Source organism: Lagopus muta, chromosome 12 (assembly GCF_023343835.1).
Source record: "Lagopus muta isolate bLagMut1 chromosome 12, bLagMut1 primary, whole genome shotgun sequence".
NCBI lineage: Eukaryota > Metazoa > Chordata > Aves > Galliformes > Phasianidae > Lagopus > Lagopus muta.
In genome coordinates, this window is record NC_064444.1 from 12212766 (window position 1) to 12238854 (window position 26089).

General features: G+C 35.0%; 1 protein-coding gene across 2 annotated transcripts in view; it reads right to left on the minus strand.

Annotated features, from left to right (window-relative positions):
* Positions 1–26089, minus strand: part of ITFG1 (integrin alpha FG-GAP repeat containing 1) — a 69418-nt gene that overhangs the window by 12971 nt on the left and 30358 nt on the right. For both annotated transcript variants that reach the window (XM_048958756.1, XM_048958757.1), the window contains exons 9-14: positions 19760–19854; positions 16881–17053; positions 9919–10069; positions 9329–9437; positions 5900–5943; positions 3814–3892 (exon numbers count right to left, since the gene is read on the minus strand). In XM_048958756.1, coding sequence (XP_048814713.1) covers positions 3814–3892; positions 5900–5943; positions 9329–9437; positions 9919–10069; positions 16881–17053; positions 19760–19854 — 651 coding nt within the window. The remainder of the gene's footprint in view (positions 1–3813; positions 3893–5899; positions 5944–9328; positions 9438–9918; positions 10070–16880; positions 17054–19759; positions 19855–26089) is intronic.

Sequence of the window (26089 nt, forward strand, 5' to 3'; positions counted from 1 at the left end):
TAAGGACAGCCGTATGTGCCTTGTTATTCTACTGCTTGCATGAATATTGCATTCATAAAAGATACTGTATTTCACAACTAAAGACCTGCAGAATTAGGAACATCAGAAATAGAAATGTCCACCATTCTTCTTCTTTAGTTTGGTTTCAGATGGTCCAACCAATAACTGGTAAAACTTCTGGTAAAGACAGCAAATAACAACAGTGACAGGAAAACAAACTGAACGTGGAATGTTCTTTTCATTAGAAAAAGAACGACATTGTTACATATTACTTTTTTGGAAAGAGATTATATAGACACATAGAATATATACTGGTATATATAGATATACAGAAAAGGTAATTATAAACTATAAGATTCTTTCATTATTGGTTTCATAAAATTAAAAGCTTTGGATATAGCTATGGATATGTATTATATTAAAAAAATGGAAATAAGTTGATAAAAATTAGTTTTAAGATGTTATACAGATGCCATACTTTCAAAGCTCAATGTGGAAAAGACGTTTCTTAGGTTTATACATGGCCCAAAAATGCCATCTGGGTTTGGTACTGTCAGCCAATACATATATATGAAAGCGTCGCTTGTGGTTTTCCTTGGCAGTCAGATAGAATATGATTTGGCTGTAACACAATGCATATCAAAATAATAACCTGTAGGCCAATAATTCCAGTTACAAGTACATGTACTGAATTTTACAAGTAGGACTTAAGAAAGAAGAAACTTTAGCTAAAAACTTAATATAATAGGTTCAGAAAATGTGACTGAGAAGTACTTGCAGGAATTACACAGATTCAAAAAAATCTATTAACACATTACAGCTGAGAAGTTGATCAAAGAGTATTACAAAATTCCCTCTAGCAGTACTGTGAGGGTCATAAATGCACTTGGAATTCATTACTGTTATTTCATGTCAGAACAGAAAAGGAAATAATCATGATTGGGCTCTGTTAGGTTTTTATTATTGCAAATATAGTAGTAGTGAAGAGTGAGAGTACTATAGCAGTATGAAATCATATTTGATAGATATTTCCCATAGTAAACTGTAAATAAATTGAACTTTGCATTCCTAAATCAACCCTCCTGAAAAGAACTACCAAACCCTAGGACAATCATTTTAAAAAAGAGATCAGAAAACAAATAAAAACAACCAACATCACCAACTCCCCAAGATTACGAAAATGACACGTAAAATAGGTCCGAATTTTAAATCAGCTTCATTCCCCTGCAGATACAGGGAATTTGTAAGTTAGTAGCATTCTTCTATGACACAGAGGTCAGTAGTTGGAACATCTTTATTTTCCCACTGGCTTATAAGATTGCTGAAATAATGAGTGCACACAAACCAATCCCATCTAAACTTGTAATTCTCTGTTTCCTTAAGATAAGTTTCAAATGAACTTATTTAAACTATCTTGATTTATACAAATTAAGTTTATTTTAAAAAGCAGCATACTGGATGATCCTGTAGGTCTTTTCCAACCGTGAGTTTCTGTGATCAACCATCCAGGTCTGCCAACCTCTAATCCTCTACAGTTACAATTTCTGGTATCCCAAATAGAAAGTGCTTTAAGGAATTGGATAATATAGATTCTACTAGCTGTTAGATGCAGTCTTATAAATGTATAGTATGACTTCACTTGAAATATCAGACTTCTAAGTCTGAGATAGTTTTAAGTACAAATAAACAGAATGAAAAACTGCTCTGACTACATGAACGTTGCATCTAGATGAGTATAATTAGATCTCAGCAGAGATTGTGTTATAGCTGATTTGATTTATAGTCATTTTGTAGCTCTTCGCTAATGAAGAAAAGATCAGTTTGATGGTGCCACTAATGCATTTCTTTATTTATGCAAAAAAGTCTTTTTTGTTGCTATCTGTACTTCTGATAATACGATTGTGCATAGATATCTACTGAAAATACACATGGCCAAAGGGATTATGAAGCTGTTTTTTCCTTCAGCAGGTGTACTAAATTTAGGCAGGCACATTAAGTACAAGGGAGCCTGGAGGAATAAATACAGTACACTTCCTTAAACTCACTGACCTCTTCATTTAGATGCATGTTCATTCAAAGAATGCACCAAACTAACTTCTACTGGCAGGCTGGAAAGAAATTCTGTAATCTAGAAATTACAGTAGTTTCCAGCAACTCTACCAACAGCTGTCAAAAGCAGCTTTATTTGATACCTGATATCCATATTCTCAGAAGATAGCCCTGAAGAGTAGAGGTGCAGCAGTCAACTGCAAGTAGCTTAGATAACAGCAGAAAGAAGAGATTAATTTTTATTAAACAAATTTGTGGAAAGAAAGAAGAGTTTTTATTAAGATATGAAGATAATTACAAGCTGTTTGCAGTTTTGCTGTGTTGAAAAGCAAGCACTTAAGTCTTTGAAGAAAGGGATAGGTACAATAAAATTGCTCATCTTCAACAGTATTCTTATGTAGTATTCTTAGCATTCTTAGTATACTCCACAGAACTCACTCACAAAGTCTACAGTCAATATGCAAAATGGAAGCAAAATTACTCAAAACAAGATATTCAGTCATTAAAAAGTACAGAGCAGAAAAGGTACACCAGTGAGCATTAAAGTACACTGGACAACACAGTATCAATCTCTAAAAACCTGTCTTTAATTAAATTGCCTTCAAAACCAAGGCAAAGTGTGAAACAAAACACGTCTGGATTTGCATGGTGAGAAATCCTGCACCCTCCCACAAGCAGGCCTACTTCCTGCCTGGAACGTGCAACATCTTTCAGACTTCTCTTCTGTTTCTTCATAACTTCTCCAGAGTACACTAAGCTTTTTTTTCTTTTCTTTTTTTTTCCCTGCTGTACTCCTTTCCCACTGCTTGGGCAGGAACATTTCAAGCTATGGCTAATTCCAACTGTACACTGACCAAACGGCCAGTCAGAGGTCAAAACATTATAAATAGCTGTTGATCTCTACTTAAAAGAGTTTTTTCTCACATGGAATTTTGTTTTCTACTTAACTGTTGAATTTTACAGAACCGGTAGTTTTATTTGCAGCACATATTCTTCAATTATGCTTCGCTTCAGTAGGCTAGTGCATTCAAGTTATTTAGGACTACAAATAACCAAAAAGACAGCATACTGAAGTAAGTTTCACATCCACAGGAATCCAGGGAAAAAGAGAGAGATCTTGTACAAACCTTTGCCAGTATTTTTTTTTGTATGGTTAACAAGAGAGGCTCTACAGTGACTCGGCACTGACAAAGTTTGCCAGCCGTCATCTTGGCAACTGCCAATAATGATATGCTAGCTGTTACCCAGCAGCACTGCCTGCCTAAGGACATGGCCTGATGCACTGTGCTCTCCTCTTAGATTAACTACACATCTCTAGATTTACTGTGGTGCTTTAAGTGTTCCTAACTAAGTAAGCTCTTAGATTTAGCTTATGAAGAAACCTTTCAGAGCAATGATGCCAAGAGCAAAACTAGAGGATTAGTTTGTAAAACTGAACTTGTACAGTTAGAAAAAAATACTCTGCATGTTCATATATGGGCAGTAATTACTAGCTTGAACAAAAACGTAGCCTTATAATTTCAAGCCCAACTTTAAGCATGTATGAATGCAGAAGTACTACAGAGTATCAGAATATTTGCAGCTATCTGGCACACATTTAACGTCATGTTATTTCTCTGTATTTCCTAGGGTAGAATAAACAGTTCTGAGCACAGTGCTCAGAGTGAGAGCATTAACACTGATTTAGGACCCAAAACGCCCACATCTCTTTCCTTAGATTATTGTCATTAGTTAGCAATGTCTATTCTTAAGAGATTGTCTTACCTGACCCATTTTTCAAGTATCCATTTGCATCAACAGTTGTATACATGATGTAAGGACCAGGCTGATTAACACCAAAAGGCTAAAAGTGAGAGGGGAGGGAAAAGAAGCAGGCAAAACTTTAGGAACAGACAAAGCTCTGATAATAAAAATATGAAAGCAAAGACAAACTTTTACAGATTAATGATTTCTGCAGGATAGATTATTTTGAAGTCTTGCTCTTACGCTGCCCATAGCAATACATGGAAATTCATTTTCAAAATAAGGCTAATCAGTTGTCTAAGTACCATTCTGTTTCTCATGAAGAAAGCAAAGCTATTCAGTCCTACGGCAAAAGGTTGAATATTTCCTACAGAGCTTTAAATATATTAAAAATCTAAAACCTCAAATTGTAACTGCATGTTCTGAAAAAAAAAACAAACCAAAAAAACAAGAGGACTCATTCAAGATTTTTCTGAGAATGCTCCATTCTGATGGAGTTTCTTAATCTGAAAATAGAATAGAAATTCAAAATTATTATCAATATTCAGCAATGTTTTATTTAATTAAAACAGCTGAACAGTTAATTTTCAGGTACCAATATCTATTTTAAATAAATTATTTTCACAGAAGATGTGCTTAAACATCAAAGTACAGTTATGGGGGTAAAAAAAAAAAGGAAGGAAAATCAAAGGGAGTTGTGGATTACTGAGTGATGAACCGTGTCATGTAGCTACGTGAGAATAGGAGGAGCATATGTGGGGGGGGAATTATCTGTTAAGGGAGGAACAGGGAACAGCTACAAGAGAAGATTTTAAATAAGGCATTTTTCTTTTTTCTTTCTCGTCAAACAGTGAATTCAAGCCGATATTATGACATCGAGTTCAGTAAAAAGTCCTTTCAGATGAGATGCAGAAAGTTCACTGAAGAAGAGATGATGAATGTTTTGCATCATGCCTCAAAAAATAGTAAGTTGTAAACCGTAAGAAATAAGTAATGATGATGAAAGCCAGTATCAAATCTTGGAAAACAGTAATTGGCCAGAGTGAAGCATAAGGAGACAGAAAAGATGATGTTAATGCAGAACTGTGAAAGATGAACCTTCTTTGATGGTAAAATGTGCGTTATTATTGTCTTGGCCAAGTATTTGTATTCTGACATAATACACCTCATGACACTAAGTTTTGTATGTTAGTTTGTTGGGTTTTTTTTCTTTTCTTCTTTTCTTTTTTTTACAGTGAAGGCAATAGTACTTTGAAATAGTATCATTGAAATAATCTTGACTATCAAGTATTCAACATCTGTTTAACATCTGCTTTCTAAACCTTCTCCTCATCTTGGTAATTAAGCTAATAATACTACCAAAAACTTCTTAATATCTTTTATCAGAAATTAATCTGATGTCTTAAAATAGGCTTGAAGAAAAGGATGGTTTCTTTCGAAGCAGGTTGTTTTTTAGTTTTCAAACTAAATTTTAAGTTCACAGCTTTTGCAATTCAGCTCTGCAAAAATAACTTTGATTCCCGAGTTCCCCTTTCAGGCCTCTCTCTGTGAATACTGTCATTTGCTAATTGAAAGTTAACAGAAAACAGGTGGCTTTCAGGGTCTCTGGAGATTATTAAAAGATTTGAAATAGAATTAAGACATCTACATGTAGCTAATCTGCAGAACCATCAAAACCAAGTACATTTCTTTCTCTTTCTTCCTCCTCCTTCCTTGTACCCATGTACCTGACTTTAGCCCAGAAATTGCAACCTAGCACCCAAGAGCTGAATTTGTCCCACAGTGTTTTACCTGACCTTTATGACTGTCCTGATCAAGACGTGGCACATTTCATGGATTAGGTATCCAGCAGTATTACACGTTTTTCTTGTACCTGACATAACCCAGCCCCTGTGATGCTGCATAACAAATCTCACTGCAGAATCAGTCAATGGAGACAACTGAAGACAGACAGTCTCAAACATGCACCACTTGGCCCGTCGATCTTTGGATCATACATTCTTCTAGTCAGTAACTGTCCTAGTTATGTATGTGAACGTTTGTCAGCATAATTAGACCCCAGCTTATTTAAACCTAAACAGTATTATAAAGACACAGTTATACTTACTGTTATTTTCTGAGGACAGTCATTAGAACAAAGGCCACTGAGAACTGCAAGAACAGAAAGTAAGCTTACAGTATTTATATTAAGAAGCCATCTTACAAGCACAGCCTCAAAAATCTGTTGAAGCATACTACTAGATGTCACGTATCCATTAAGATAGATAAACAAAACAGATCTTATTCATTACGACTTACGCACTACAAGAATGCTAATTTGCTTAAGTATATTACTTTGCAGAAATTAATCAGCTAATCACTGTTTTCTCATACCTCACTGGTTAGCTTGCTTCCTAAAGACACATTTGTCAGTTGAAAAAAATCCAAATTAAAAAATGTTACAACATAGTGGACTGTACATTTTACTCATTACACTTCTAACCATTTAAAATATACTTGTCAGAAATTCAGCTTTACTTTTTTTTTTTTAACTGGAAAAGAGCAAAGTAAAGGCTTTTCCCCAAATACAGGCTTTAAACTTGATTCAAATCAAGTCCCATTACCTGTTTATTCTGTGTTATTCAGGAGTATTATAAGCAGATGTGCATAATGCTTCTTAATACCTAAAGCATATGACAGTTGTTGAATTACTTGTCAGCTTGAAAAATCAGCTGACTATAGAAATGTTGAACATTTATAATCAACTAAGGGACAATGAAAGCCATCTGTTCTGTAACCTAGAACATCCTGTCACATTAAATATTAGATGCACAAAATCTCGGGTACCAAATGTGCAGTGACAGCGAGGCACTAAGCGGTGTGTCTGATCAAAAATCATCCCAAACTAGTATAATAAGGACTATTTGTATTTTCTGTAAAAATCTGAATGGAAATTATTTCAAAGTTAAAATTTTTAGTTTGTGACTTAACATCTTTAAACATCCAAACAGAGAAAAATCTGTATCCATACAGTCAAAAAGAAAGTCTGGACAATTAAGGTGACGGTATGGCAAAGTACAACTTGAAGATGGTGCCTGTATCTAATAATGGACAACAACCTACAAATTATGTTGTATGTTGGACAAAAATGCATGTTCAAGTGGAGCCATCTCTTCCTATTTTGATGCAAAACAGCACATGGCAATTTGCTGTTCAATTTCACTGTGGGAACAAATAACCTGACCAAGTTCATTTGACTACTTTCATTGTCCACATACCAAATAAATGAACACAGTGCATTTAGTGATACACCAATGGGTATAAAGCCTGTTTTACTATAAATACTCCCTCCTGTGACACAGCAGAAATGTTTTTAAGCTACTCTAATTTCCATTTTCTGGGGTTTCTACAAAAACATGAGCATACCAAGTACAGTGCTAAAAATCAAAGCAAAACAATTTTAAGATATATGTAATACCGATGCTGAAAATTATTCTTTTACCCATTCAAAATATCACACAATTGTCTGTCTAATGTAGCTTTGTGAAATAAGCATTTTTCTAGAAAGTTTTCTTCATGCTTGTGATTATTAAACTATCCATACTCAGTATTATTTAAAAAGAGTACATCTTCCATCAGCATGACAAATCATTGTAGTCTAATATGATGAAAATAAAGGCCAAACTACAGAGTAACTAACACATGAATCAGCCCCCAGTAGATGCAATTCTGTTCATCTTACAGCATGCAGAATGCATGTTCAGAATCATTACGTATATTTAAATAACACAAAGGCAAACAATTTCTCCACAGCGAACTTCCTGTTCTTCCTGTTTGGTTTTCTCTGAGTTCACTTACAGCTTTACCTTTTATCCCTCCTCAGAAATGAAGGAGGGCAGCCAAGCAATGAGCTCAAAGCTCAACACCTCTGCAGTCTGGAAAAACATGGTAGGGCAATTTGAAAACCTAATTACTCTCAATTACAAATATCATAGCGTAACAACAGCCTTTTAAACCAATGCTTTAATTAATTCACACATCCTTGCCATGCTATCTGTCATCCTAAATTGTTCTGTTAAGATGTATTTCATGCCATGTAATACATAAATTTAGGCTGAAAACATGAAACTGACTGAGACATGGAAACATACTCTCAGAATAGATCATGCAGAACATGAAATATGCTCCATGCAGAAGATCACTGAAATGAAACTAGTTCATTTTGGCCTAGATTCTGCATCATTTCCAAAGGATATGGGAAGAGAAACTCCAGTAAATTAGGACAGAAGTCCTTGTTGGAAAGAAAATAGCACAACCACTCAAGGCACAAATGAAAATAAATATATTTGTTTCTTGTTTCTTGCCTAAATTCTGAAAATAGCCAAGATAAAAAAACAGTCATGGTGGACAGACAAAGCCCATTCCTTCAAGCCAATGCGGCTTTAATGTCTTATGGATCTCTTCTGAATTGTTATGGCACACATACCTATAAGTATAATTACATTTTTATTAGTCAGTGACTAATAGGCTGATCTTCCTCTAAACTTTAAATATCATGAGACATTAAAGTCTATGCTGAAGAATAGATATGTGTAGAATTATGTTGCTTTTACAGTGACAGCGCTATGTTACAATTGGAGATAAGTGAAAGTACTATATAGAAGATTCACAAAAGGGAGCCCTTGAGGTCAGCCAAGTCCAGCCCTTTCCCTCAAAAACAGATATACTACATAGTTTGTTCAATCTAGTTGTATAAGTCTCCAATGATGGAAACTCTGCAGCTTCTCCAGGAATTTATATTAGTACTTCAAAAGTTGCTGTTTAGGAAATTACTCTTACTATTTACTCTTGTTGTAAGTTTGTTAATTTCTGTCATATCCATCACAGAAGGCATGGACAACAGAAAGCCACACACTTGTTCCCCTATGGTTATATATTACCATGGATTGAAGACATGAATTTCTTCACATTTCACTTTTAGAATGAATAACTCAGTTTCCCTGCAGATCATAATTTTTGACATTTCATAATTAGTTTTCCTCTGAAAGCCAGAAGATCTTTTAAAGATCTAGTATCTGTCTTTAGGATTTTGCTAAGATGCAGAAGTGAAGAACCAAAGCTTCAAAATGAAAGGAAGGATTTAGCCCGCCTCTAGTTAACAAGTGAGATATGACCTGCTTTCTAAGTAAAAGCACACACCCAGAGATAATGAACACTTATTTACTTGAAGGACATCGTGGTCAAAACTGTTATTAAAAACTGGTGAAGTGATATTAGAACAGAAGTACGGAGAATAGTGGACAGAATTGCTCGGAAATCAAGTATGCTAACTTAAAATTAGGAAAAAACCCCAACCTTTGAAACCAAACAAAAATGAATTATCCAAGTATAGATTCTGCAATCTCTTTCTACAGGCCCTAACATTTTCCATGCCGTATTTTTTTTTCTAGTACTGCCATGCACACTGCATTACCATAATGTTATCATGTACAGAGGATCAAATATTCACATTCCCCTCAAGATCTGATTTTGACCTGATTTTATGGTAATAACTTACCAATAACTTTAACAAAATATGCATCTGCTTCAAAGTTGTTTTTTAATGTATGGATAGCAAAGTCTTCACTGGAGTGGCCCTTGCTTACTACAATGATATCCAAGATTCCCTAGAGAGGAAAAAAAAAATTTGAGTTAGGAATGAGAACACTGATTTACTTTACATAGCATCTAAATTCAGTAAACAAATTCCCTTAGAGACACAAAGGAAAAGGAAAAAAGCGTGCAGCAAAATTTACTTTTCCTCTACCAGTTATAATATATTTAGTATTATATTAATCTATGGCAATATTAGACCCTCCATCCACACATAACAAGGATAATACACGAGGTTTGTGTCTTCCATGGCACTGAAGAGGGCAGTTCAAACAGCAAATGGAAGGCTGGCAAACTTTTAGTCTGTGAATGGGCTGCTGCTACCTGCCCATCTTCCAGAGAGCATTTCAACAGCATGCAGAAACATCCCAGTCTGAAAGCACTGCCTGCCACGTGCTGTAAAGCCAATGTTTGTACAAGGCAGTGTAAGAATAACACAAAACATATACAGCAGCACAGGAGTGACACTTTGCTGCAGTAAAGAGTTGAACTTACATCTTCGTAGATATCAAAGAAGGTTGCTACGACTGCGTCTTTGATTTGATTTAGGTCAGAGAGCTCCCAAAAAACTTTAAACATACGACGTGCACTCTTGCAGCTTGCATTATTGCATGGGACATTTTCTAGTAAAAATGCTTGTTGATTGCTGTAAGACATTATGTATAAATAACAATTTAATTCCTATAAAATAATAAATTACAATATCTTTGTAATTTTGAAACCAACTGAAATATATATTCAATTTAAAAAATCACTCAAGAAGCTAGCAGACATTTAAAAATTAATAAGCATTTATTCTAGCCTTACAGTCACAAAACTCATGTCATGCCTGATTTAAACTAATGAATATGTTAAATAAATAGGTTCAAAACAGCAGGAATAACTTTGTTCTTCTTACTTTATTCCGACTCAAGTACAAGTGTACCTATCTGCTGCTTTCCGTAATCCCTCACCGTGGTCTTTCAGCTTATGTACTCCCTAAAACAAATTGGTGCTTTTTTGTTATTTTAGGACAAGAAGGGCTAGAATATTGATACAAACAGATCATGTTGCTAGGTGTAGTATAGCAAAGAATCTCATTTTTGAAGAAGTCATCTAATATACATTAACTGTTCACTGGGAAACACCAATGAGTGACACAGGCCTCACACGTACTCTGATGGCTAACAGTGTATACCCAGTCCATGATACCATAAGACCACCACCCTCACTAGGACTGTGAAAACCTTCAGGACTTGACCAGCTGTGTATCTGATTGCTTGGCAAGTCGCAGTTACTACCCTGGAAGCCCACAGGGATCCATCACTGGGAACAGATGAAGTTTCCTCCTCTTTCTCTGAAGGGAGCCAGGAGACGAAATAGCCAGCATTCTGCAAGGCTAGCTATGCATGTTAGAGCCAAGGGCAATAATCAAAAGCATTTCTTCATTATGACCTTGAACGTAACGCCATCACAGAGGGTGATGAGAAGGTGTTTTTCCATATTTAACAGCATCCAAGGCTACCAGGATGCAGTCAAAAGCAGAAGCAACTTCAGCATTTCTCCTTACAAAAGTTTCTGGTTTTCTTTATTTCCATGGAATATTTGCTAATAAGAAGAATCAAAACTCACAATATTCACATTTCTGTGAATTCCCTCAATTTCAGAGTTAGAGGAGGACAAAACCTTTACCTTGTGAAAAAATACTTCTGATGCTGAAGTAAGTAAGTTTCTTTGCACAGCATCAGTATTTCAAAACTTGCACTGGCATCAAAAATGCATAAAAAATAAAATGGGATATTAAAATACTTTCCCCAAAACAATACAATCATGTTTCTTGAACTTCTGTGAAAAACAAAAGAAAGGTCTCTGTTTTTCTGCCCTATGCCTGAATTTGACTGGACCTTAATATGAAAAAACCTTTTTGTAATTTCACTGTTAAAAGTGCAAGCACATAGAATTAATGCTCAGTCATAAATCAAATTAGACTATCTACAATGTTTAGGACAGTGTATTACCTGAACCTGAGAACTCATAACTGCAACTTAAAATGAATGTGAGCATTTAATGTCATGCATTATATCAGTATCATGTGAAATTATCCAACTATAAAAGGTGACAACTCGAGCTAAGCAAATTCTTTCAATTTCTCTCTCATCACTTCGACATACTCTTTTAAAAAGAATTGCATAAACTTTTAAAAAGATGCTTTCTTTCCATTCTCATTTTTCAAACAGCTAGAAATTATCACGTTATTTCAAAAACAAAGATGAAAACATGGCATTACACTTATATACAGAATATTGTTGTAGTCTAAATGATAAGCCTTTTGAATGGATAGACAAGGTTATTCACTGTAGGAAGCTTTTTATTCTCCTTTCCTTGGTAATGTGCATTCAAAGACTTTGAAAACATCAAAATAATACCAAATGCATTGGGAGAATAAGGGAAGATATAAATCAAAGCATCATTTAAAAGGGAAATGCCAATTTCCTTCACCCTTCCACATCAGAAACAAACACAAAGACAAACAAAAAAACTATTTTTAAGACAATGCGTAACTGTAGGTTGGCTCATAAATACTATGCCTTAAACAAGTTGTTTACCTGGCTTTGCCTCTGACAGGCGATGAAACTAACCATGATTTAGGCAAAGGTGATCTAGTCTAATTAGAGTTCTTACAAGTAGACACGTGCAAAGAACTAATATACATATATTGAATATATATCTGTGGAATATATATATATATATATATATATATATATATATATATATATACGCACACACACACATATATACGCACACATTGATTTTAAACTGTGCCTGGATAATTTCATACAAGTGTATTACACTCAAAACTGTTCTTTCAACTGTCCGTACTCAGTTTCTTACTATCTCCATATCTCCAATTTTACTACTGTTTATCACCGAAGCCTGTGATAAAGTAATGGCATACTGGGGAATACAGTATTTACCAGTGAAAGCATTCCCTCTGAATGAAAGCCTCACTAAAAAAATGATTCCTTGGATTACATGTTTGCAATTCAAGATGCCAATTATTAGTATCTAATTAAAACAAGTTGGAAACAAATGATTAAAAAATGTTTCATCTAATTATGTGGCAGAATGAAAGATAAGCATTTATAGGTTTATATGCAATCCTTTTTCAACACTACGAATTTAAAACCAAGAAGTGAAAAAATTAATAAATTTAGATAAGACAGCAAATAGAGACAAACCAGGAACTACAGATAAAAATACCTGTTATTCTATACACACCCCAGTATAGCCATAACTAGAAGGAAGAAATATTCACGTATGTAGCCTAAAGAGAAATCTACAGACTGGAATTCTATTGAGGAGGTTTTCACTCAAGTCAAAAGAACATTACATGCCTTTATTGGAAATACAGGATACAGCAGGAGATGAAACACTGTGGTCTTATGGCAGCTCTATGAATATTTGAAGTTATCATTTTCTGAACTTGCTCACCAGGACAGCCAGCAAGCCAAAGTTATTCCTAACTACAATAGATGTCTTTATTTCACTGTTTTGTAGGCATTTAAAAGAATTGTTCTGAAAGTACTTTCCAGAAGTATAACAATTATTTTAATGATATTCTTCCATCATCATGTATCAGTATATTTTCAGATGAATACAATGGTTTTTGCCTCTTTTAATTTCCTTCAGTTAGCATCTAGAAGCTAGGCTTTCTAAACTACAGCACAGATTGAGGTCAAGAGTTGACAAAAATGCTTTATCATTTGATCACAGTAATCAATCACAGAAATTAGATTTGTAGATGTAGCATGAAAGGCTTCAGAGAAAGAAATAAACAGCTTGATTCGGAAGTGTTTAAAATCAATTAAATAAGGCTTCCATTTTAACTTGCTCTGATTTAAGACGAGCTTCTAATTTAGTTCCCACACGTTTAACTCTCTCTACTCTATAACCCAGTTACACATTTTAAAAGGAAGCATTTGCTTGCGTTTCTCAGAAACAGTGACTTCATGGTACTGTGAAAGTGATATTTGATAACTGGTATAGAACATCTTTTCGTTACTTTCATATTAATATTGGGAATATACAGTGTTAACATACAGTTTATTCCTTAGTTACTTTTTTTTCCAGACTTCCTCATCTCTCTGAACCTTACTTTGTGCAGCCTGTCAAATCACCTGCCAGTCCTCTCAGTCCTTATGCATAACAATGTGCCATTCAACTTTGAAGTCAAGTTTCGAAATAACTTCTAAGGCACACCCAACTGAATAAGAAATTTCAGAAGCAAAGAAAATAAAGACAAGTGTAGCACAGTAATTCACTGCAGTCAGACAGGCAACACCCTGGGCTTTTGTAGGAGTAATTACTTATGAACTATGTAAACATTTACGTATTATTAGCCTGCCCTAAGCATAATCCTGGCAGAGAAGAGAGATGCCCAATAACATTAAAAGGTAACTTAATCTTCCCTCCACTTCTGAACTTCTGAACTCTTCTTGAAGTCCTTTTGAAATATCCTAACCATCATGATACATACTCAATACGGACCCTAAACCAAGATTTATGGGCCTTAAGTAAAAATTTGCTAGTGTAGACTTTTTAATATTATTTCGGTGATGCTGAAAAGAAGATGCAAAATCACAACTAAGAGAGGCTATGGAGGAAAAAAAACAACATTCACAGTCTGAGTGGTTTAACTTTGTCTATGTAGATTCTGGGCAGTAACAGAATCACCAGCTTCTCTGACACATTTGAAAAACAACATTCACAACAACAACTGAAAAAAACCCAAACAGAACAACAGCTATACTAGTTATCTTAAAGCTCAGAAGTAGTGGCAGAGCTCTGTTGCTCACTGCTCTGTGTCTGAATCACAACACTGTGTAGGAAGAATATAAGCACACAGCTCTTCAGTTTTAGGCATGTGTCAGTATGCAAGGAGCTCAAACACAAAAATGTCAGTGAGTCACTCATGTTTATGCAACCACTGGAGGATCTGAATTAATACTGACTTAAGAATCTAAATTCTGTCTATCTACTCTTCTAAGCACTAAAGTGAGATTCTGTTATTTTCACGTCTAGAATTAATTGAAACTATGAACCTGCACCCAACTCTCATAAAACATACACAGCTAGATAATAAATACGACCGTGACAGACTTGATTTTTCCCAGTAATGTACTAGTGCAAGTATTCATCATAGATCCCAATGAGAAAGATTTTAAGACTTCATATGGTATTGATTAAAATACCTTTTAGAGGAGGTGACATGAGAGAGAAAAAGTGACTAGCATGGATCATCTTAGAGCTCTTCAGGTGCTGGAAAACACAAATTGTGCAGTACTAGACAGAATGAAGGACAGGGCACAGCATACTGTGCATATCCTATCAGTAGTGAGGTTCATTGGCATTATGGTCTCCAGAGCTCCTTTAGATTTTTCTGAAAAGTAAACAATTCTATTCATCATTTCCACTGTCAACTGAAACGATGTTCACAAAACACACATCACTTCAAGGTAAAGACAAGGACACGCCAGTGGGACCATCACCAGGTGCCAAGTGGGAGCTGCCCACAGGCTTCTCTGTTAGCTGCTAAGTTTGTCCTGCAGCCAAGTGATATGTGCAGAACAGCACAGGCATGCTTGTAACTCAGGTCAACAGTTATGCGGATCACTAACTCCGCGATGTACAGCAGTCTCCCAGCTTGGATCACTACACCTGCCGCAACACCAGACTGCAGCAAGACAAAGGGCTGGAAGGCAAACAATGAAGCAAAGTAGGAGAACAAGTACACTGACAAAGTTAATAGGGAACATTAGAAGCTTTTATTTTCCTTCCCTCTAAGACTTAAAACACTGCAGTATATATTCCACTGATGGCACACATTTTCTGGCTGTGACCTAGTAGGTTTTGACTAATTTCAGTGATTGCAGAGATGTATGAGATTTTGACAGCATACATTAATAAACTGATGTTTGAAAAACTGAATCAGAAATGGTCCTCATCCTCATACACTCTGCCATGGCAGCTTCTTCTCTTTCCTCCCCAGAAAATAATAATAAAAAAATTCCTCTACTGTGCTTTGAAACAAACATAGACTCCTCCTGCTAATACAAATATCCCTCTCTAATATAAAAAAAAGAAAAAGCCTAATTGATTTCTACACACATCCTACATGAGCTCAAGATAATTTTATTGCCTCAGCTAAATCACGAGCGATGATGATCTACTAAGTACTAGATAAATCCCAGCTACTCTCAGTGGGGCATCCATTACCTTCTGATCACTTAAGCATATGCAACACGAGAAAACGTTTTAAAAAACCAGAACATTTCATCTTTGAACAACAAGTTGCTTGGCCTTCCATGAAAAGGGATCAATTGGCAAAATGGCTCAAAAAACTTTAAGAGATTTGAACAGATCAATTGAAACTGCAGCAATGCTGAGAAGTACTGCCATTTCCTACTGAGGACAAAAACTATACAGAACATCCAAACAAATAAGGAGGAGCAAAGTAAACTATCAGCAACAGGGAAAGGTAATGAAAGTAGCCTCATTAAACATCCTGAAAGCAAGATGAAATCAAGAAAAGAAATGTACATGACATTCACACAGCAAGGAATCCAATAACCATGTATTCATCAGGGAAAAAGCGATTTTATCGTGGTACATTTCAGTAGTGAAGTTTAAATGTGAAAGAACTGTTCTGGAGGCACCCAGAAGAGGGGGAAAAAAACTAAGCTTACTTCATAAAAAAAGTTAGATATAGATTGATACAAAAAACAGAAAAAAATGCAGGCAAGAAGAATTCAATACAAAAATGCAGGCAAGAAAAATTCAATACAAAAGAAAAATTAAGCTGAAATGAAACTAGTACTTGTAGCTTGCCTTTAATATATAGGCTAAAACACTGTAAACATCAAAACTTTACCTGAAGTGAATGGCAAAGATTCTTTGCACACAAGTATCTTTAATAAATATTACATATACCACCTTGCCAATTGTGCATCACAGCACACCATGAGAAAAGAAAATGCCATTATACAAGTGACTTAACAATTTTTCAAAGGAGAAAAACAACATGATTCTATGATTCTATTCCGATTGAAATTGGATAATATAAAGTGACCAGTAACCAAACTGGTGCATCTAAAACATCAGGATCTCAGAAGGAGCAAAGCACACAATCACATATTTCAGCAATCTCCATTCAGAGGACATAAACTGGGATATGACGTGGAATGGGTTTCCCTGAACTCTCAGCAGACTGATGTTACTAGCTAACATTGCAAGTGTTCTTTTACAGAAGATGGGAAAGGACAAGGAGAGCCTGCGACCAGGGAGGAAAGCCTAAAATAGCACTTCGTACTGCCATGGGCTGAGATCAGACATGTTGTTCACTTCATAAAATGAACAAGATGCACTAAAATTAATAATCTGTATGACTGAAGATCTAACATCTATATAATGGTCATTACCTTCCAGATGTGTTCTTTAGTATAGCAAGGGCATCTGGGTAGCCATCCATGTTGTAATCTCCAATATGAAGAGTCATTGGAAATGAAACTTCTGATGTAGTTTTATCAGTTTGATTTTTTACAAAGCCCCAAAGCGTGTCTTTATTTCTGAAGTCTTGCAAGACTGGAATCCACTGTGAAAAAGTTAGAAAAGAACAGATAGGTAAGAAAATCCATTTCATTTATGAAGAATACCTATCTCTATTTACAACAACTGACAATTCTGTGCTGAGTCAGGACTCTGAAGCAGTTTGCAAATTTTCAAGAGACAATAAAGATTATTTCCTAACTCTGACGCCAAATGTACAATGTAATATGAAATCTTTTCAATGTACTTGGTTATTCCAGAACACATGCATAAAAAGCCCACAAAACTAGGACTGTACTGTCATCAAATTTGTGAAAGTACAAAGGAAATGCAAAGTATAATTTCTCCTTCGTAAGAAACAGAATCTATCTGCACTTACCACAAAGGGCTACACAGGTGCTAAATAGGAATTTAACTTAATTAAAATCGAAGTAATTTCACAAATGGGTAAGAAACTGAAGTACAAGAGTTAACATTTCAATTCTACAGAAAAATTCAGTGCATTTTTAAAGCCAGAATTTTCTAGGTCAATTAACTGATAATGTCTTCAAAAGAACGGAAGTGTGGCATCCTAAAGGATCACTACCAGCAATGTCAATAGCACTTAAGAGCATCTTAAATGTCTCTCACCCAAGCCCTAACTTAGCTATTTCAGGAACCAGAGTGAGATCCCTGACAGCATTGTTTCCTGCTGTGGAGAAACTCCCTCACTATGCAATCCTGCACACAGCAACATTCCAGCCATGTGGCAATTGTCTGCTCACTTGGACTGGTCTCTTGAGATTCCACACAGCTACACACTTTAGAAAAGCCCCAAGAATTACTTAGAACGTTCATTAAGCTGAACTCTTTCTAGTTATCACAGACAGCTTGGAAGCCTGGAACACATCAACAAGACATGCATATAATGCATTTTTGCCTGCATGAGTCACAGCGTTTCAAATGTTAAGAAGATCCATAACACCACTGCAGGAAACTCTTGAGATTATACATACTTTGTCATATTCTACCTTTGCTTTCCAAAATATGTGTGCCTATTTAGTTACTGTTAGCTGCTGGTTTGAAAAATCTAAGAAAATTATATAAATTTGAAAAAAGACTGAGAAAATTTTCAAGGGGTGACTTCTTATCATTTCACTCTCATGAAAAAGATCAATGATGTTGAGAAGTACTATAACTTTGAAAAACAGATTGGAATCAGAAACACTAAATAAAATATAGTTTTTACTTTGCATGGAACGACCAACAAAGCCATTGCATTAAAATATATTTGTATGTAATCGTGTACTTTCTATATGATCCCACATATGGTAACACTATTTTAAAGAAACAAAATTCAAAATGAATTTTTTAAGATTATATTAAATTTGCATGTTTTTTACTTCAGGATTCATAAAAAAGCCATTTCACAACTGTAAAGTCTACAATGAAATGCAAACATATAAATTAATAGGTAAAGAAAACTAGATCAGCAACTATATTAGTCTGTAGCTATTGCAGATGAAGGTAAAAAAGCCTGTGATGGCCAAACACCAACCATGATATGATACAGTGTATGGGATTGTACTTAAGGTCTGGTAGCAATTCTTCTGGTTGCTTCTTTCAAACTGTTAGTACATCTCAATCTCTGCCTGTCACTCAAATGTAACTTGGCCTGTCCTTTGGCCACATCATCCAAGAGAAAATTTCTCAGTTTAAAAGATTAAATCATTATGTTATGTAAAACCTATATGAAATAAGTTCATCTTTGAAATCATTCTCTTAGATCTGCTTGGCTTTCTAATAACCATCCAGCTGTGCCAAAAAGAGCACAAGAAGTAAATACGCTGCAGACTAAGAGACATCTATCAAAACAAAATCTTAACAGAGCAACAACTCCAAAGCCTCACGTGCCACTGCATGCCTCTCCACGGCATAACTGCTCAGAACCACAAATTCTACAGACATCTATTTTCAATTGCTACATGTTTCTACTTATTACATCATATGCTATCATGGAACTGTTTTAACTGCTTTTCATTTTCTTTCATTAAATGTCACAATAAACAAGCAGTGATAAGGAAGGATAGAACCAGAACTTTAAAATAAATTAATACATAGTAACAAAATATGCTGAATTAGTTTTATGACTATGTCATTCAAAACAAGAAAAATCTTGCCCAAACAAAGTTGAATTAGTTTATTAGAAACCCAACCTTGAAGATACTCAGTGAAAGCAATCCTCAGATACCATTTAGAAATGTGCTTTGTTACAAACTATGAAAGATGCTGTAGAACTGTGGGTTAGGAGGTGTGGGCTGGTTCAATTAGATGATTTTTTTTTAAATTATTTTTTTACAACAGAAATAACTCTCTAATTTAAACTGACATGAAGACACTTATTTGAATTTAGCTCTATTTCCAAACCTTAATGGAATACTTTCATCTATTTTTTTTTATCTATCGCTAGAGCAGCTTTGGTGCTTAGGTTGCACTGTTCTGTACTCAAGCAAAAGACTCACCAGAAGTCTCTGTAATTTTCTTGGGTATTTTCCATTGTGAATTATCCATTATATAGTTTTCTAGGTATGCAAGTTTTTCTGCCAAAACCATAATTTCATAAATAAAAAATACATACATAAAAATCTTTTACGCAGTATCTTTGCAGGTGAAGAAGTTTGACTACTCAGAAGAGAAAATGTGCTTCTCTTATTTCTTATTAACTCGAAACACAGCATAGTCCTTCGCCTTGACAATTTCAAAGTAACAATACCTGATCCATTCCTAGCTTAGTTAAGTAGATGGCACTTTTTTGACAGTTTACATCTTCACATACTGGTAATAAATGTTCACTTCGTCCATCACCATCTGCCAAAGAGAACAGAAAAAGTCCACTTGTATTTGTGAGCTCAGAAACTCTGCATGCAAGAGATGATCAGCTGGGAATTATTTATTCTTTTTAAAGGTGAAAAGTTAGACCAAGATAGAATGGAGAATTTAAAAAATCCTTAGCTATTGCAATCATCTAATTTGGGTTCTTTGTTTGAAGGTCATCTTTGCTCATGTATTTTCATATTGACCCATAGCAGAGAGGAAGTTTCAGATTTTATTTCTCATGTTAAATAAGATACTTAGAAGAACAAATACTTAGTAATTTTCCCAGCCCCTCTGGGGAAGATTATGTTTTCTATAGATCCACCACCTCAAACCCACTGTACAAACTAATAGTTTTTCAACTCTTTTTCAACTCCTGCACTGTCAGAAAGACTAAGCCTCTGGAGTCCACATGTAATACATTAATTTATATTAACAGGTAAAAACAACAACAGAGGGAAGTTGTCCAACAGAATGGCTACTAAGTTCCAGGCCTTCAGAATTAGGCAAATCTGAGTAAACTACAGATCTTTAGGAATGTTCTTCTGGCACATTCATTTCCAGTAACTTCAGTAGAATGATAACCTTTTGCATGTTTAAAAAAGCAACATATATTTGCCTCTAGAATTCTGACACAGTGTATAATAACAAGCAGATTGACTTTCCATTCTCTGATCCAGGAGAAATTCCTATGTTCACATTATATGATTTTGACCTTGCAGCCTTTCCTCACATATTCCTCATATGGGCTGAGTAGTAAGAACAGTGAACAGCTGATGGTAAGCAGCCAGAGAGAAATCAGAATTGCTGCTTTAAAGATTAGCACTGCAAGTCACAACTGCAAACAAATATGTCAAATGTGACTTGTTAAAGAGATGCTATACTCCAGCCCAGAGAAAAATATAGACAATCTGCTTTTCCAGGCTATAAAGATGTAATAAGAAAAACCAACAAGCAACAACCGTAATACAAAAAAACCCACTGTAATAGAAAAGTCAGCTTTCCAAATCACCCCGTATCCGTTACAAAGTTTTGAACATCACAGTATTAATATTTTAATTGGATTTTGTACAGTTGCTTGACAAACTCTCCTTAGTTGATTACATAAAAACTAGATCACCCTTAGAAGTTAACGTATCCCTAATTATTTCCAAATATACCACTGACCACAACCTAAATATTTTGTCATGCTTTACCTATACCATAATTAATGCTTTCTCAGCATGCAAATTATATTTCTATGAAGTGGAACCATTTTTTAGTATATACATCTAAGTACAGTTAAGCTTTGTAGGTCTGTCTCTAATTGTGTAAGGAAGCTGAGAGCTGGAAAACAGGGCTATAAACAGGGAGGAAGAGTGAAGAAAATATCAAACATCCCCAAGTACCTCCAAGTGATAAAGCCAAACTGTCACCTTCTCTAGTTCTCTACTTACCATCTGCCTCTCAAATTATTCTACCTCACAGTAAAGCCCCTCCCAGATTTTAACGGCAGCACAAACAATTAAGAATAATAGGTAGCAGGAATTCAGTACGTCAGCATCCAAAGAGTGGAAAGTAAATTACCTGTGACCGGAGAAATTAACGAGCAGTGAATTTGACAGGTCTTAAATCAGCACCAACTTACAAAGCTGGTTTGTTCTCCTTCTGCATCATTCAAATAGAATAATTGAAACTAGTCACTTGCTTTAGTTTTTGCTTACATGAACTAGGATAAAATACTACACAGACAGCAGGCTCTTTTAGAACTTAAAATGGGATAAACTCTAATTTGCAGGTTATCAACTACAGAAACACTGAAACCTTTACTAGGGAAGATATAAGTTGCGGAGATACTTGGTAAAGATGCATGTGCTTGGTGAAACATTACTTTGAATTAAGCCAATCATCTAATCACACTTCCACAGAAGTTTCAGCCTGAAGTAATATTAGGCTATTTTCATTAACTCATGAGGACAAAGAATTTTAAGATATCAACTCGTCTTGCTCTTGGTTAGTTACAAAGGCATAAAGACAGTCTCATTTTAAGTTATGCTGTGAAGCAGAGGAGAATATAACATGCTTGATTCTACTTAAATCACAAACATTTATCTTCAGTTGGTGACTGATAATCTTGGTTAATTAGAGTTCAGTAATACCGCAGTGTACTTGCAAGAGCAGCCTATGTACATCTCAAGTATAAATCTTAAACCAAACTTTATGTTATTGTAAACTTCTAATTCCTTAAGACAATTAACAGTTTTCAATTAATATATTTTTCTAGAGCCATTTTACATTGCTCTACACAACTACTGCTTTATAGTAAAGCTTTTTTATTTTTTCCACCTCAAGTGATAAAGCTTGTGAGGCTCAATTAAAGGATGCTGAACAGTCTAAAACCACTTCCTTTCTTTCCTCCCTCCTCTGAAACACACAATCCCATCAGCTGGCATAGCTCTAGAACTGCTTACTGTGTAACCAGGTAAAAACTAGTACCAGCAAATGGAAGAAAACAGATATATAGCAACAGGGAAAACAAATTACAAGGCTGGACCACATAAATTTTTACCTGGAAGTGCTTAGTATGTTGAAGATTAAATTCACAGTTAAGAGACAAAAAAATCACCAGCTTCAAAGGCAGATACCAGAAAGGAGAACCTAAATAAAGCACCTCCATTGAAAGTTCTTCAAGTGGCTCCTAACCATATAGTCTTTAAAGTATTTCCTATTCACTTCAAACATTTAAAGAACGAACAGTGCTTCTGATGTGGTACCTGTTGTATGTGGAAATGACTTCAATAATTTGCTTATTTGTCATATTGAGTGATTAAAGTATGGCTACATAAATTTTGTTTGCTATATAACTAACACACAAAAATATCATTTTTTAATTTGGACTTTTTATATTTTTTGTACATATTTATTCGTATTTATTTGGACATTATTCAAGATAAATGTTTTAAATGCTGTGAATGAGAATTGTACCCATTATTTCTAACCTCCTTAATGACTAGGAAGAAAACAGCATAAGAAAGCTGGGACAACTAAAACATCTAACTTCGCAACAAACACTGGCAACATTTAGAGCACAGGAGTAGTTAATGAATCTTCCTCACTGAAGAACTTCACTACCATTAATATCTCGCATCCAAAAATAAAACAAAAGAGGCTAGGTACATATTCATGCTGCAGAGCTGGCAGTACAAATCTTAAACTTTAAAGGCAGCAAGTCAAGCACAAGCAGTGAGAATGTAGCTGGAAATAGGATATCAACGAAACAAGAATATCTTCTGAGTTGTAGCAGAATAGTTTAAGAAATTAACAATTAGTTAAATACTGTATTATAGAGTAGTAGCAATCAAGAGACAGCCCAGCATTCATGTCTGTCATACTAATTTTGCATTTCTTCTCTAGTTCTTATTTCTAACGCATATCTTATACAGTATACACATCTTTCCATTACTATTGAGATTATTTGATCAGAAGTAATTTTCAGAAGAAAAATTATATTGTTGAAAAAGATTAGGTTTTCCTAATCATTTACAGCAGTTATTTTGGATAAAAAAAACCAAAGGATAAGGATAAAACCCACCCAAAGTATTGGTGAATATTGTATTTAAATGCAGTTTTTGCCTCAGTCTTTGTTAAATAAGCCCAACAACAAACTCCTCCCTAAAAACCAGCCCTAAGCACAAGTCTAAAGCAGCATGTTTCATTATCCAGTGTTATATGTCTATTTTGCATTGTCCCAGTCTGTAGTAACTCGAAATACCAACGTCTCCTGTATTTCTGAAGCCTTTCCAAAGGCACTGTGTGAAACTAACAAACGGATACAGCAGACTTTCCAGTTTTGAAAGAAAATAAATTGATTCTTGTGTCATTCCCACCTTGAAGCGCCAGCTAAAATGCCAAGTTTTGGCATAACCCTACAGACCTTGAAGACCACACAAAAATACCCCAGGAGCCGCTCACAGAACAGCTCAATCTCACTGTAATAATAACCTAACCTTGGACACACAGTGCTATCTCTTCTCATCTTCATGCTTGGTTTAACTCTTAATTTAAATAAACATACTTCAACTTTCAAAGGTAATCTTGAATTTAAATTCCTCCACAAAGGAGGAGGAAGCCAGAAACAGAAAAGGAGCATCATTAGCACACTTGCTGCAGCTTGATCAGGTTTTCACAGGTGAAAAGAATGTGTGTGAAGCTCTGCTGTATTTACTAATGAGCACGACATTGGTGACAATGACTGGATGAGCTCATTAGATAAAATGAAATAAGTTACACAAGTTTCAGCTTAAAAAAAAACAAAACAAACAAAACCACCACCACCACCAAAAAGCAAAATAACACCTTATATAACATTACTCAATAACGTACTGTAATCTACAGTTAGCTAAACCTGATATCCACGTAGCATATCCTACTATTTTTCAATCAATACGACCATTTTCAAAATTCTTTCTGGGAACCTGCAAGTAAACTTTACTTTAGTCACCACCAGAGCAATGTTCACTTCTGTCTCTTTTAGGAGGATCTTGACTGCTTATTCTCACATTTTATGAGCACAGTACATTTCCAAACTAGCTCAGGTACAAGGGTACATAAAACTGAACGCAGTTTCAGTTCACACTTGTACGATAAGTTTTCCTAGTTACATAAGAGATTTACTAATGTTTAAACACAAGTATGTATTCTCTTGGTAACTGTGCAAACAATTTCTGTATGGCCTAGTGGCTCATAAGATTTACACTTCATCTTGCAAGTGAAACGCCTTCGTTGGTCAAACAGACAATATACACAGGGTTCATAAGATGTACAGAACGTAGTACAGAAATACTGTAAGAGCAACATGTAGTAGAATGGAACAGATATACACCTACTAACCACGAGAAATAGATGTTTCAATCAGTCATGACATTTATTTGTAGAGATTGAAGAGAATCTTTACTCAGGTCTCAAGGCCTACTAGTCTATCTTTGGGCAACCGCATGGATTTTAAACTATTTCAGTTTAAGTTGCTGGAAATCTCTAAGTTACCCTTACTTGTAATTTCAGTGCACTTCATAGCACTGGATGTGGTTAATATACTCGAGACTTCTAATGTCCAATATAATTGACTTTGATATTCAAGCCAACTTTATTTTGCTTCAAAGCTCATTATCTGAAGTTTATCTTCTGAAGTAATAAAATGACTGGAATTCTTTTGTCACTATATTCCTTTAGGCATTCAAATAGATGGTCATGACAGAGATAATTATCATAAATTACTAAGATAATTACACATTATTAAAATACTCAGTGTCAGCTGCTTTTAGAAAATATGAATCACAACTTCAAAAAACAGGTGCTAGGAACTCTAAAGGATGATTCAAAGTTCTGTGAACACTAAAAAATATCTTAATAACACCATTCTTCATGTTAAAATTCTGATTTTATGTTTGTCTATATCCTTCCATATTAAGATCTCCATAGAAAGAAAAATATTTAAGCAGAACATAAGTAAACTGCACAAAAAGACTTCCCCACATTCAAAAATACAATAAATCCAAACCGGAAAGGAAAATGAGTTAAAATACGATATGAGATTAAAAACAAAATGTCCTGCACACTAAACAGCAATTAGTGTTGAAATCCCTATTGTAGTTCGTGCTGCAATCTACTCATTCCAATTGTCTCACAATGTACAACTGACTATGACTTAGACTGCCTGGAATTATCTAATCATACACATTTAAAAAGCACGTGGTACCAAACTTTCACTTGCTAACAAATGGTTGCAGCACGGGGGATTGGTTTACACCATTTAAGGAAATGCACCCATATGACTACATTTTGGTTACGGAGATTTTGTTCTATTAACCACGAATATTGTGAAATAAAACTACAATGCTGAGTTGTTCAACAAGGAATGAAGATAGAGACAGCATGCATACTGCCCCTATAATTTTATTATTGGAAAGAAGGCAAACTAATTCTTAATGCACAAGCCCGTTTTACAAAAAATAGTATTATGCAACACTTATTTTTTTTATCCCCCAAAATACGTCATCATTTCTAGCAAAATGTGAAAGAACACATCACAAGTTGGGAAACATTTTTTCCCCCAGAAACGAGCACTGCTTTGGAGCTACATTTGTAACTATGTGGACAAAAATTATGTCTGGTATCCAAGTCAAGGTGAGGAAAAACCATGACTTTTTGGATTGGAGTTTATGGTCTGGAAGTTGACGGTGCACAAACACCA